The sequence below is a fragment of the Littorina saxatilis genome, linkage group LG13 (genome assembly GCF_037325665.1).
Source record: "Littorina saxatilis isolate snail1 linkage group LG13, US_GU_Lsax_2.0, whole genome shotgun sequence".
NCBI lineage: Eukaryota > Metazoa > Mollusca > Gastropoda > Littorinimorpha > Littorinidae > Littorina > Littorina saxatilis.
The window spans coordinates 33,747,729-33,761,533 of record NC_090257.1 but is presented as its reverse complement, the minus strand read 5'-3'; the positions used below and the strand labels follow the sequence as shown (position 1 = coordinate 33,761,533).

The window sequence follows — 13,805 nt, the reverse complement described above, 5'->3', positions numbered from 1 at the left end:
AGTCAGTTTAATAAAATACAAAACAGTCAGTGATGAGGTGCTAGAAGTTCATGTTTCAACCAGACAACTAGCACTTAATTCTATGGCAGAATTGAATGGAAACTGGGCAGATGAAATGATGAAACGGTTTGAGCAAGCTGCAGAGGATGCAAAGATGAAAGGATCCGGATGGTCAGAAGGTGAAATTCTAAAAATAGAATTGAAGCTAAGTAAATTTGCCCCCATCAGAGGTAGAAGTTACATACCTTTACCTCCTGCTCTTGTCAAAAAACGTGCTGTGCTGAACATAAAGAATGATGATGACAAATGTTTTATGTGGTGTGTTCTGGCAAGACTGTACAGTGTAAAGAAAAATGCAGAAAGAGTGTCTAACTATCATGCATACAGAAATAAACTAAACTTTACTGGTATTGAATTTCCTGTCAGCATTACAAGCATTGACAAATTTGAACAGCAAAACAAACCCATCACCGTAAATGTTTACACGTGGGATGAAGAAGATGAACTGAAACCAGTCAGAATATCAAAGAACTCACCAACGATTGGTGATTGTGATACTAACCATGTTGACATGTTACTAATGACTGATGGTGTAAAATATCATTACACTTTGATTCGTACAATGAGTAGACTGATGGCGAGCACAAGCAATCACAATAGTAAACAAGACTTTTGTAGGCGATGTCTCTTGCGTATTCCATCAATTCATGCAGCACTTATACACAAGCAACATTGTAAGAGCGTTGATGATGCGGTTGTGAAGTTAACAACACCACCGCCAGACAGCAAAGTGTATTTTAAGAATGTATGCAAACTACAGAAAAATCCTTATGTTGTTTATGCTGACTTTGAATCTATCATTGTGCCATATGAAGGACCTTTACCAAAAGACCTACCTAAAACAGTAACTCTAAGTAATCATCAAGTCTGTTCATATGCATTTATTGTTGTTAGTTCAGATGGTAAACATTCTAAACCGCAATTGTACAGAGGACCTAATGCAGCAAAGAACTTCTTACAGCAAATGAACCAAGTGCGAAATGACTGCTCCAAACAACTGAATCTTTCAGACATTGTTATGAAACCTGAAGACCAAGAACAGTTTAACTCTACCACACAGTGTTGGATATGCGAACAAAGTCTAACACCAAACACAGACAATCCAATAGTAAGAGATCATGATCATGTAAGTGGGCAGTTCCGAGGAGCAGCACACAGCAAATGTAATCTACAATTAAAGTTTGATCCTAAGACTTGGAAGCTTCCAATCTTCTTCCATAACTTGCGCGGTTATGATTCACATCTGATCATGCAGGCAGTAACTGATGAATACAAAGCAAGATGCATTGCGCAGTCTTCAGAAAAGTACATGGCCTTTACTCTGAATAGTTTATACTTCTACGATTCTGCTCAACATCTGATGGGAACACTTGAGTCTTTATCTTCATCACTAACTGCTTTCCCAATCACATGTAAGTACTTTGACAGTGACTTAGTTAGAAAGGGAGTCTATCCATATGAATACATGGATTCGTGGGAGAGGTTTGATGAAGATGAGTTACCACCAAAGGATGCTTACTTCTCACGGCTGAAGGGTAAAGGTATAAGTGACGAAGACTATGAACACGCTAAGACTGCATGGAATAAATTAGGATGTAATACAATGGGTGATTATCATGATCAATATTTGTTGGCTGATGTTTGTTTACTTGCAGATATATTTGAGAATTACAGAAGAACATGTATGAAGCACTACAATCTAGATCCTTCACATTACATATCTGCACCAGGCATGAGCTGGGATGCATTTCTTAGATTTACAGGAGTAAAGATTGACTTGCTATCAGATCTACCTACACTTCAGATGATTGAAAATGGACTACGTGGAGGAATCAGTATGGCTTCACACAATTACTGCAAAGCCAACAACAAATACTTGGACGACTTTGATCCTATGAAACCTTCTAATTACATCATGTATCTAGATGCAAACAATTTGTATGGTTGGGCAATGTGTCAGACGCTTCCACTTCGGAACTTTAAGATCTATTCAGGACCATTTTCACAATGTGTTGTGCTGACAATATTAAAAGCAGGCCCAGACAGTCGAAAGGGATGGATACTAGAAGTTGACTTAGACTATCCACTATCACTTCATGATCTACATAATGATTATCCTTTAGCTGCTGAGAGGTTAAAAGTAAACCCAAGAGAACCTCCAAAGCTGGTGCCCAATCTGTTTCACAAAAAGAAGTATGTGTGTCACTACAGACTGTTACAGTTTTACATTAGACATGGATTAATTTTGAAGGCTGTTCATCGTATAATTTTATTTGATCAAGAACAGTTTATGAAACCTTACATCATGAAAAACACAGAACTGAGAACCAAAGCCGCTGATGCATCAGAGAAAGACTTTTTTAAACTGATGAACAACAGTTGCTTTGGTAAGACAATGGAAAACCCACACAAGAGAAAGGATGTTAGACTTGTTACAAGAGAAAATGAGGCCATCAAGCTGACATCCAAACCACAGTATCAAGACTTTAAATACTTTCATGAACAGCTGTATGGTATCTTAATGAAAAAACTTGTAGTCAAGCTTGACAAACCAGTATTCATAGGCTTTACTGTGCTAGAGTTGTCAAAACTGTTGATGCTTGAGTTTTTGTATGATTATTTGAAACCAAGATATCCCAAATCGAGAGTACTTTACACAGACACAGATTCATTCTTACTTGACATTCCAGCGGATGACATTTACAAAGATCTAGAAGCTGAAAGTCCTGCAGTAAAAGGAAAAGATTCTTTTTATGACACTTGCGACTACCCTAAAGAATCACCATTGCACTCAAATGTTAACAAGAAGGTTATTGGAAAGATGAAAGATGAAATGAATGGGAAGATAATTAAGGAGTATGTTGGATTGCGTGCAAAGATGTACAGTGTTGCAAGTGAGAAAGGGGTGGTTAAAAAAGCAAAGGGTGTAAGCAAACAGGTTGTAAAGTCGAGCATATCGCATGATAACTACAAGGAAGCACTGTTTCAGAAGCGAGTGTTTCACCATGACAACCCTAAGATCAGTTCCGCGCTTCATCAGATCAACACAACTATTGTAAACAAGAAATCTTTAGATGCTAATGACACAAAGCGCGTTTATTCATCACCAGAATATTCTTATGCAATTGGGCACTGGAGAATAAACGCGGCTCCAAATAGTCTGAGTGTGTAATAAGAATTTTTGTCAATCGGGAAAACCCGCTATGACAGCTTTGTTCTGACTGCAGCGGGGAAAAGGAAGTTGCTTGCGTTTGGGAAGTGTTTGTGAAAGGGGAGTACTAGGCTTTGTTGAGTTTCAAAGCAGCCACCAAGTACACTTGTCAAAGCTTGAATCAATAAACAAGTCATTTGCATAAAGTGCACTCGGCGGCCGCCTGAAAAGGCAGCCTTTAGAAGTTGTTTGACGGGTTGGAAGAAACATCAATAGCAGGCAATACAAAGACCTGGCGCTCCAGGCTGGAGCGCTCTGCTCAACCGTGACTGACTTCTCACAACTGAGTGTAGTGACGGGTTGGAAGAAACATCAATAGCAGGCAATACAAAGACCTGGCGCTCCAGGCTGGAGCGCTCTACTCAACCGTGACTGACTTCTCACAACTGAGTGTTTTCTACCTGAGAGGATCGTGTTTGGAGTTGTAGTGGTTCTTGCATGGGAGAAGTCCAATATTTTCTGATCTCCTCATTACTTTCAAACATTGTCTTCAAATCTTTTCTCAGAGAGTAGATTTCAATGAAAGACAGACCAACTGTAGAAAACCTGCTAAAGTATGGTTTCAGCAAACGAGCAATCTCTCTCAGTTTGCGTGAATAAGCTGGTGAGATGCCAATGTTTGCCTGCAACCACTCTTCCCACTTGTTTTTGTGAATTCCTCGTTCCTTTTCTTCCTGAAAGAATTTGAAAGATGCATCCAGAAGAGAACCATACTGAAGGTTAAAACACATACTGGTGGCCTCCTGTCTTTGAATCTGCCTGTATCCTTCCTTCAGCTTTTCAATAGCAGCATCTGATGACCCTATTTTCTCTGAGGAAAAAAAGAAAACTTCTTTCCTAACTGTCTTACTCACATCAACCTCTTTTGACTGCAAGTATTGATGGAGTTCTTCTGGTGACATAACCTTTCGTTTTTTCACCTGCTCCCCATACAGAGATGTCAGTTTTCTTTTTGGTTGGGAGAGAAATCTAGGTAGTTTCCTACTTTCTGATGGCCCTTCTCTTTTCATTCTATTCAATACATCAACATAATTATTATGATGAAATATATGCTCCTCAATGATACCAAGTTGTTCTACACTCCATCTGCTTTGTTGATCCATATCTTGAGGAAGAAGTTCTCTCTCTAATTCTTCAGAAATGCTATCTTGAGACATAAATATTTAGCAAATATAGTGACAGTAAAAACACTTCTCTCACAGAAAACACAACTGCGCGGTTGGCGACTCCGGAATGAAATGACAAAATCACCAGGCTATGTTACTATCAACACCAAGTGGTGGGCGGACGTGACGTAACTGTTGCTATCACATAATTTAATCTTGTCTTGCCATTGGAGGAATATAGAAGACTAGCTTGCAGGCCTCGCAAAACACACGCTGGCTCAGTGTTTGTCTTTACCAGATCAATACGGTAGTGTTGCCGACGACGGGCAGATTGGATTAATATTTCAATGGAAACTAAATTTAGCGTTGTATGAGAGAAAGGGAGAATGTACGTTCTGGGTTACTGATTCCGACAGACCCGGGATTGGTTCAAAACAACCTTACTTTACTGTATTTTTTTTGTATGGATTTATGCAGTATTTTTCTGATTTTGTCGCATGTTTCATTTTAGTAAAAGTTTAGTCCAGAAGCCTATTTTGCGTTAATATTTAGGGTCTGTCGGAATCGGTGAGCCAGAACGTACATTCTCCCTTTCTCTAGAGTTCCTGGGTATGAAATCCCCAAACGTTTTTTTCATTTTTTTTGATAAATGTCTTTGATGACGTCATATCCGGCTTTTCGTGAAAGTTGAGGCGGCACTGTCACGCCCTCATTTTTCAACCAAATTGGTTGAAATTTTGGTCAAGTAATCTTCGACGAAGCCCGGACTTCGGTATTGCATTTCAGCTTGGTGGCTTAAAAATTAATTAATGACTTTGGTCATTACAAATCTGAAAATTGTAAAAAAAAATAAAAATTTATAAAACGATCCAAATTTACGTTTATCTTATTCTCCATCATTTGCTGATTCCAAAAACATATAAATATGTTATATTCGGATTAAAAACAAGCTCTGAAAATTAAATATATAAAAATTATTATCAAAATTAAATTGTCCAAATCAATTTAAAAACACTTTCATCTTATTCCTTGTCGGTTCCTGATTCCAAAAAAATATAGATATGATATGTTTGGATTAAAAACACGCTCAGAAAGTTAAAACAAAGAGAGGTACAGAAAAGCGTGCTATCCTTCTTAGCGCAACTACTACCCCGCTCTTCTTGTCAATTTCACTGCCTTTGCCGTGAGCGGTGGACTGACGATGCTACTACGAGTATACGGTCTTGCTGCGTTGCATTGCGTTCAGTTTCATTCTGTGAGTTCGACAGCTACTTGACTAAATATTGTATTTTCGCCTTACGCGACTTGTTTATATTTAGTCAAGTTTTGACTAAATATTTTAACATCGAGGGGGAATCGAAACGAGGGTCGTGGTGTATGTGTGTGTGTGTGTGTGTGTGTGCGTGCGTGCGTGTAGAGCGATTCAGACCAAACTACTGGGCCGATCTTTATGAAATTTTACATGAGAGTTGCTGGGATTGATATCCCCAAACGTTTTTCTCCTTTTTTCGATGACGTCATATCCGGCTTTTCGTGAAAGTTGAGGCGGCACTGTCACGCCCTCATTTTTCAACCAAATTGGTTGAAATTTTCGTCAAGTAATCTTCGACAAAGCCCGGGGTTCGGTATTGCATTTCAGCTTGGTGGCTTAAAAATTAATTAATGACTTTGGTCATTAAAAATCTGAAAATTGTAAAAAAAAATAAAAATTTATAAAACGATCCAAATTTACGTTTATCTTATTTTTCCATCATTTGCTGATTCCAAAAACATATAAATATGTTATATTGGGATTAAAAACAAGCTCTGAAAATTAAATATATAAAAATTATTATCAAAATTAAATTGTCCAAATCAATTTACAAACACTTTCATCTTATTCCTTGTTGGTTCCTGATTCCAAAAACATATAGATATGATATGTTTGGATTAAAAACACGCTCAGAAAGTTAAAACAAAGAGAGGTACAGAAAAGCGTGCTATCCTTCTTAGCGCAACTACTACCCCGCTCTTCTTGTCAATTTCACTGCCTTTGCCATGAGCGGTGGACTGACGATGCTACGAGTATACGGTCTTGCTGAAAAATGGCAGCTACTTGACTAAATATTGTATTTTCGCCTTACGCGACTTGTTTTTTCTTGCCAAGCATCCGTCTACAATGTATCATCATTCATCCATCAACATTTGTAATAAATATGTAAATGGCAAGTATACAAGATTAAGACATATATATATAATTATATACAACATTAGGACATAACAGACAGACGGACATATAACATCCGTTCGCATACAAGTAAGGCCGGAGCTTAACATAACAAGCAGATTACAGTACTTGACAATTGTGGACGTATTACCTGCTTAATACTTATACAGTCAGTTAATAATACCGTCAAACAAACAAAAACAAAGAACAAAAAACAAACAAACAAAAATCAAAGCAAAAACACATATATATACGCAAACCATCACATCGCTGCACAACCTAGCGTATTACCTAACCAACTCTTCATATGGGGACCATAATTCTACAAATTTGGTAATGTTACCAGAATTGAAACTGGAATATTTTTCTATTTCAAATCTGAATTTCAAATTTCTTAAACATATTTCTAACAGTGTGTGTGTGTGTGTGTGTGTGTGTGTGTGTGTGTGTGTGTGTGTGTGTGTGTGTGTGTGTGTGTGTGTGTGTGTGTGTGTGTGTGTGTGTGTGTGTGTGTGTGTGTGTGTGTGTGTGTATGGGTATAGCGATTCCGAGAAAACTACTGGACCGATCGTCATGCGACTTGTGTTTCACTTTTGTGTGTGTTCATTTCTCCTATTCATTTTCTGCCTCAGGAACGAAACTCCAAGTTCGCGTCAGTGCCGGTCATGTTCGGGATCACGAAGAACGAGGCCTACTCCTACCTGAAGCAGCAGGAGATCCACAAGGGCATCTCCGACTTCCGCAAGACGCAGATCATCAGAACATACGTGCAGAACGTCTTCCGGTACCACCGCCAGAAGGTCTACGAGATCCTCGACCACCAGTACACCGACTGGACCCAGCCCTCCACACACATGTCTAACAGAGACAACATTCTGGAATTGTTGAGGTAGGGCTAGCAGAAAAAACCTGCTCTATTCTCATTGATCAATATGCAGAATGGATGAAGCCTTCCTACCGCATGTCTAATCTGAACACTTTCCTGGAGCTGTTGACATAAGGCTAGCAGAAAATCAACGACATTCTCATTAAATACATTGAATGGTTGACGCCTTCCAACCAAATGACCAACAGAAACATCATATTAAAACTGTTAAGATGAGAACTTACGCAATTTATGTACCCAGCTTGTCAACCCTATGGGGTTATCTTAGCCAGGTCTGAGATGGCGAGCCGAACTGCTTTCATGGAAGGAGTGTACATTTATGAGGGGAGACCAACGATTCATGACGTCAAGCCAATTGAAGGTACATGCGTACGAGGTTCTGGACCCCCCATACGCTGTCAGGTGTTCTTTTGATGCTTTTGGAGGTTCCTAATTAGTGTAGCAAGAGAGTGTTATCATAGAGTGTTGCGGTGAGTGCTCGGACGGGGCGGCGTGAGAGCATACTGGGAGAAGGAACAAGCGTCGGGACAAGCAAGAGAAGAGAGGATGAAAACAATAAAAAGAGAGAAAAAAAAAATTATTAATAAAAAAAAATGAAAAAAATGAAAAATTAAAAATTAAAAATAAAAGTGTAGCAAGAAATAGAGAGAGAGAGAGAGAGAGAGAGAAAGAGAGAGAGAGAGAGAGAGAAAGAGAGAGAGTGTTGTTCTCTCAGGGTGTGTCTTTCTCTTCTTTTGCACCACGTCTTCGTGTCGCTAACTTGAGGTTAGTGTGGTTCTGAAGCAATTGTGCACATACGTTTTCATGTTTTTCCGGGGGGGGGGGGGGGGGAGCGAGAGAGAGAGAGAGAGAGAGAGAGAGAGAGAGAGGGCATCTTTGGACCCTGAGACAGAGACGGAGAGAGAGCGAAAGAGAGTGAGTGAGTGAGAGAGAGAGAGAGTGAGAGAGAGAGAGAGAGTGAGTGAGTGAGAGAGAGAGTGAGAGAGAGAGAGAGAGTGAGTGAGTGAGTGAGAGAGAGAGTGAGTGAGTGAGTGAGTGAGAGAGTGAGAGAGAGAGAGTGTGAGAGAGAGAGAGCCCGGAGAGAGAGAGAAAGAGAGAGAGAGAGAGAGAGAAGGGGTGGCGATAGAGAGAGGGGATGCCAAAATCGTACTGTACGTAGCAACATTTTCTGTGGAAAACCCTGGTGTGCTAAATCACTAATACGACGCTCTGTTTTCGATGCATAAAACAGTCCCTAAATCTGGTACCTCGTGTAATTTTGCAGAATCACGTGTTTGTCTCGGTGAGCATCCCCAGCTTGTTATCTATACAAGCGTTATAAGCCACGTGTCCGACATGTACAACACTTACGGATTGTTTGCGCGGAAGAAAGGAAAGGCGACATTTGTACATTAGATCAAACAGCTGCGAGCAGCGAACGGAAAGAGATTAGACATGTGTTCAACAGGATTCGTATCTCGCGGGATTCTGATGAAGGGGCTAACACGTACCCAAGGGAACGAGGTGTTAAAATGTTTCTTTACGTCCAGAAGTTGGTAGCCTAGTCGTTATTGTTACCGACACTCTTGTCTAAAGATTGTATACGTGTGTCATTTGTGTGTGTGTGTGTTGGGGGGGGAGAGGTGATGGAAAAAAATTCGGCCAAAAACAGTGCGTTTTTACCAGACAGCTCTGACCCAAAGAAGAGGAAAGTAAGTCATGAAGGAAGCAAAACAAAGTTATATATGTAGGGTTGAACAGCTTGAACAGTTTGTTTGCGGTGAAACACTTCATTTTTCACCCCCCCCCCCCCTACTATTTTTTGTCCAATGAAAAATGGCTAACGTTGAAAAGCAAGAATCAAACCCATAGTTCTGTCCCTCAAGTCTTAAAATGTACCCCCATTTAAAAAGTCTCTTTTTCTCCTGATTTTCTCAGATGTTGCGAGATTGTTTTAAAGGGGTCTTCCACTGTATGAAAGAGTCTCCTCAACTCTTGACTTGACTTGATCAGTGGTTGAGGCCCGTGATGGCCTTTTTCACCGTTCCAAAGTTGATGGTGAAAATACACAAAAAGAAGGAAATGCGCGGCGGTGTTCAAATTTTTTTATTTTTGTTTAGCGCATAGTGCTTTTAGTTATGCGCTATAGAAATCTCCTTAATAAATAAAATAAATAAATAAATGTACGTGTCACGATCTGGCAATCAGGGTCATATTTTGAAGGTAGATTCTGCTGCTATTCTCTTATCATATACTTTCCAAGTTGCTTTCCACAGTAATTCATTCTTGTTGCTGTGCCAAAGAAAAAGTAAGATACATGTATATCACACGTTCTGAAAGTAGAGTTTTTGTGCAAATAATTATGACGGCCCGAGATGAAGTTCATGTCTGCACTATACTGCTTTTGTCACGGAAGGATGGCTTCGTGATTTTCTTGTTACGCACGCATTATTCTGCGAAATTCAAGGCAATTGAAACTGCAATAAAGAAATAGTTTCTGGCAATATGGCAGAATAATCTAGGGTACTCTTTCCAGAAATAACAGTATGACATGCCTTATCCATATATCTGAGTTTGATTTTTAAGAAACCTACATCATACTGAGCTAAGTGGAGTGATAAAACAACTGCAATATCATTTAGTTTTCTCGCAATGTGGCAACATAATCTGAAGTGATAGTTTCAGATAAAACAGCGGGGCATGCCGTATCTATATCTAATTAATGATTTTTCAGAAACCTACTTCGCGTGCGTGTCTATCTGTGTGCCTTTATGTCTGTCTGTACGATTAAATCGTTGTTTTTCACGAGAAATGTACATGTGGATCCATGTTTTAAGCTCAGGGTTCTTCTTTGGTACCGTCAAATCAGTTACGGGTTTCTTTACGACAAAGCAACATGTCAGTTACGGGTTTCTTTACGACCAATGCAACATGTCAGTTACGGGTTTGTTTACGACCAATGCAACATGTCAGTTACGGGTTTCTTTACGACCAAAACTACATGTCAGTTACGGGTTCCTTTACGACCAAAGCAACATGTCAGTTACGGGTTTCTTTACGACCAAAGCTACATGTCAGTTACGGGTTTCTTTACGACCAAAGCAACATGTTCACCGAAGTCATGGGGTCAGCAACTCGTCACCATAAAGCACCAACATTATCAACTGTTGTGACAGTTCGCGGAAGTTTTTTTCTCTCTTATTTGGAACTTAGAGCCGACAGCTGACAAATACTTTTATTTGCAGGACAAAAGGATCCACATCTTTCTGAACGCGGTCGTTCATAAAAAAAAATGTAAAGGGGTGGCCACATTTGCTTAGATTGTACACCTTTGGTCCTTTCGCTGCCTGTAAGGTCGTCAGTTGACGTCCTTTTGTAACTTGCTTTTAACGGTCAACAAACCGTTCAATAAACAACAACAGAAGTAACAGAACAACAACGAACAAACAGTGGTGTGTGTGTGTGTCAAGTCAAAACAGTTTATTTACCAAATGCAAAGCACAGGATTTTGTTATGGTGTATGCATCTAAACTTCACACACTCCTTCCACACGCATATTATATCATAATAAATATGTACAGATAAAGTGTTCAATTTCACTGGGCCTATTTACATGTGTACACCAACCAGACAGTTCAAAACGGACTTGTTGTTCTTTTAGCCGCACCAATTTGACAGGAGTAATCACAGGTTACATGGATAAAGATAATGAATTCCCTAAAATCATATCTAAAAATATAGTCATCAATAGGCCTATAATAAATCCGAGTACATGCTAACACAGTTATTCAAAGGACACAACCCTTACATCTATTAAGATATTTCATTTAAGGATACTCGATCCCTTTCAAAAACTTTAACTGACACATATCACAAATCTAACAGATCTAAGACGATCCACACATTGAGGCCGCAAGGACTGCCTCAGGAAAGAACTGTTTCTGAAACGAGAAGTCCTGCTCTTCAGAGCGCGGAGCGCTTGCCGACGGGAGGAGCTTGAACATATGTGCGTGTGTGTGTGGGTGTGTGTGTGTGTGTGTGTGTGTGCGGTGTGTGTGTGTTGTGTGTGTGTGGTGTGTTGTGTGTGTGTGTGTCATTTTAACATCAAGGGTAACACATAAGGAGTCAATTCAGTAAACACAGGTAAGCTTTGTTTACAATATTTTCTTGGCAGCGAACAGGTTAAAGAGACACTACTGTTCTTCAATTTTACCCCTCGTTGCTGCCTCCATATTTCCAAGCCTTCATCATACTGTTGTCAGTGCGTGTTGGTTTAAACGGTTTTTATTCAGCTAATTACAAATAACAATGCCGCATGCAATCAATGAAATAAATTGGTGTATGTGCTTGTTGCAGTGACGGCCAGTACGTGGCCCCCCCTAATCAAGACGGCCAACTACCACTCGGAGACCGCCGGACACCTATCTGTACTCCTTCTCCTATTCCACACGTCCGAGGCCACCGCTCCGGACAGCGAGGAGGAGATTCAGGTGAGTCGGCCTTTCTGGTCAGCCGGTTTGATGGGCCAAGATGCACGAGAAAGTTACCAACCGGTTGGAGCCAGCGGCGTGCGGTCCTTTGCTTGGTTGAAATTGAAGAATTATTGTGGTTTCAACAAATCAGACGATCAAGTTTCTGGCAGGATCTGTGGAGATCTTTAAATCTCATCTCCACCCAGTCTATGACTTCTTTATATGCGCTCCTCCCTTCCTTCCGTTGATCAAATGCCAGAAGTGGTTTTTTTCAACGTATTGCCACAGATACAGACCAGAACCCGCGGTTTGTTCTCTCCTGTTTGGGTGACACCCACTTTCGGTTCGTGCACCTCGCCGTGGACACAAAGTGACAGTCGGACCACCGCTTCTTCACCCGACTCTGGTTATCGCAGGGACGGACGCGGACGGGCGCTGTTGGCGGGTTGGTAAGACGTCGGCCTCTTAATCTGAAGTTCGAGGGTTCGAATCCCGCCGCGGCCGCCTGGTCAGTGGTGGGTTAAGTGTGGAGATTTTTCCGATCTCCCAGGTCACTTATGCGCAGACCTGCTTGTGGCTTATCCCCCTTCGTGTGTACAAGCAAGCACAAGACCAAGTGCGCACAGAAAAGATCCTGTACACCATGTCAGAGTTCGGTGGGTTTATAGAAACACGAAAATACGCATCATGCTTTCCTCCGAAAGCGGTGTATGGCTGCCTATATGGCGGGGTAAAAACGGTCATACACGTAAAATTCCACTCATGCAAAAACACGAGTGTACGTGGGAGTTTCAGCCCACGAACGCAGAAGAAGACGAAAAAGACGTAGGGAGGGCGGCACTGTACCCAGGCACCTCCCCGGGCGAGGCACAGTCGTCCGATTGAAATCTTTTTTTTCTCATGAAACCCGATTTCGCCGGATTGCTGATATGCACTTGACACGTTCGACAGAAAGCACGCTATTAACTACTAGCCGAACCAAGCCGAACTAGTTCGGTGAACGTTCGGCGATGTCATCAAATCAGGGGATTCCCCTATTTTTGGGTTGCACCTGTACGTTCGCGGTTCGCCGATACAATCCTGCAAACATTCGGCGCGTCATCGGCGAACTGATTTTTCATGGTTTGAATATTGTTTATCTTCATCATTGAAGTAGTGACAATACTGACGGCTATTACGCTGTCACGGATCACGAGTCTTTTCACGTGATATTTCTTGATCTTATGACCGGTGTCATCGATACATTCCGCCACTTAGTTAGTAATCCGAACCCGGCACGGTGTAAAATTCGCCGAACGTTCGCTGACCTAGTTCGGCTTGGTGTGGCTGTAGTTAGTAGCGGGCTTTTAACTGACTATGTTACTAGCCCATGAAACCGGCCCCTATGTTTGGTTGGTTGGTTCTTCGTTTTTCGCGTCTTTTCAAACTTTTTCGCTATTCGGGACCGATGTAATGTTACATGTATTTTCTTTATTTACATACTCACTTTGTTCGAAACTAAAACTCTGTATAAAAATTATATTTTGATATTTTTCAAAAGACGCCTGTAAACTTACCGGCTAAGCTGTGCACGTGCTAGTATCACACATGTTCTTTCTTTATTTGGTGTTTAACGTCGTTTTCAACCACGAAGGTTATATCGCGACGGTTCACACATGTTAAATCCTGCACGCGAAATAGAATCTTAAACTCTGATTGTATCCTTTAAAACGCTTAATTCTTTGGATTTTGGAGTAAGCCTTTCAAAAGTTAACGACACAACATTATTGCTCTTCAACAAGCTGAAAAGCATTTTAAAAATTACAAAATACTAGCTTAAGTTCTGAGTGCACGAAAGTGCAGTTGATCTCTTACTTGCTTGAAAATTGTTTTGCACTCTCTCTCT

The 13,805-nt window shown here is 40.7% G+C and overlaps 1 protein-coding gene across 1 annotated transcript in view; it reads left to right on the top strand.

The window, feature by feature from the left end:
• LOC138945874 (neuroligin-4, X-linked-like) overlaps window positions 1–13,805 on the top strand; it is a gene marked incomplete at its 5' end in the record, with an annotated part of 80,350 nt that overhangs the window by 21,898 nt on the left and 44,647 nt on the right. The window contains 1 exon segment of the mRNA XM_070317394.1: window positions 7,216–7,472. Coding sequence (XP_070173495.1) covers window positions 7,216–7,472 — 257 coding nt within the window.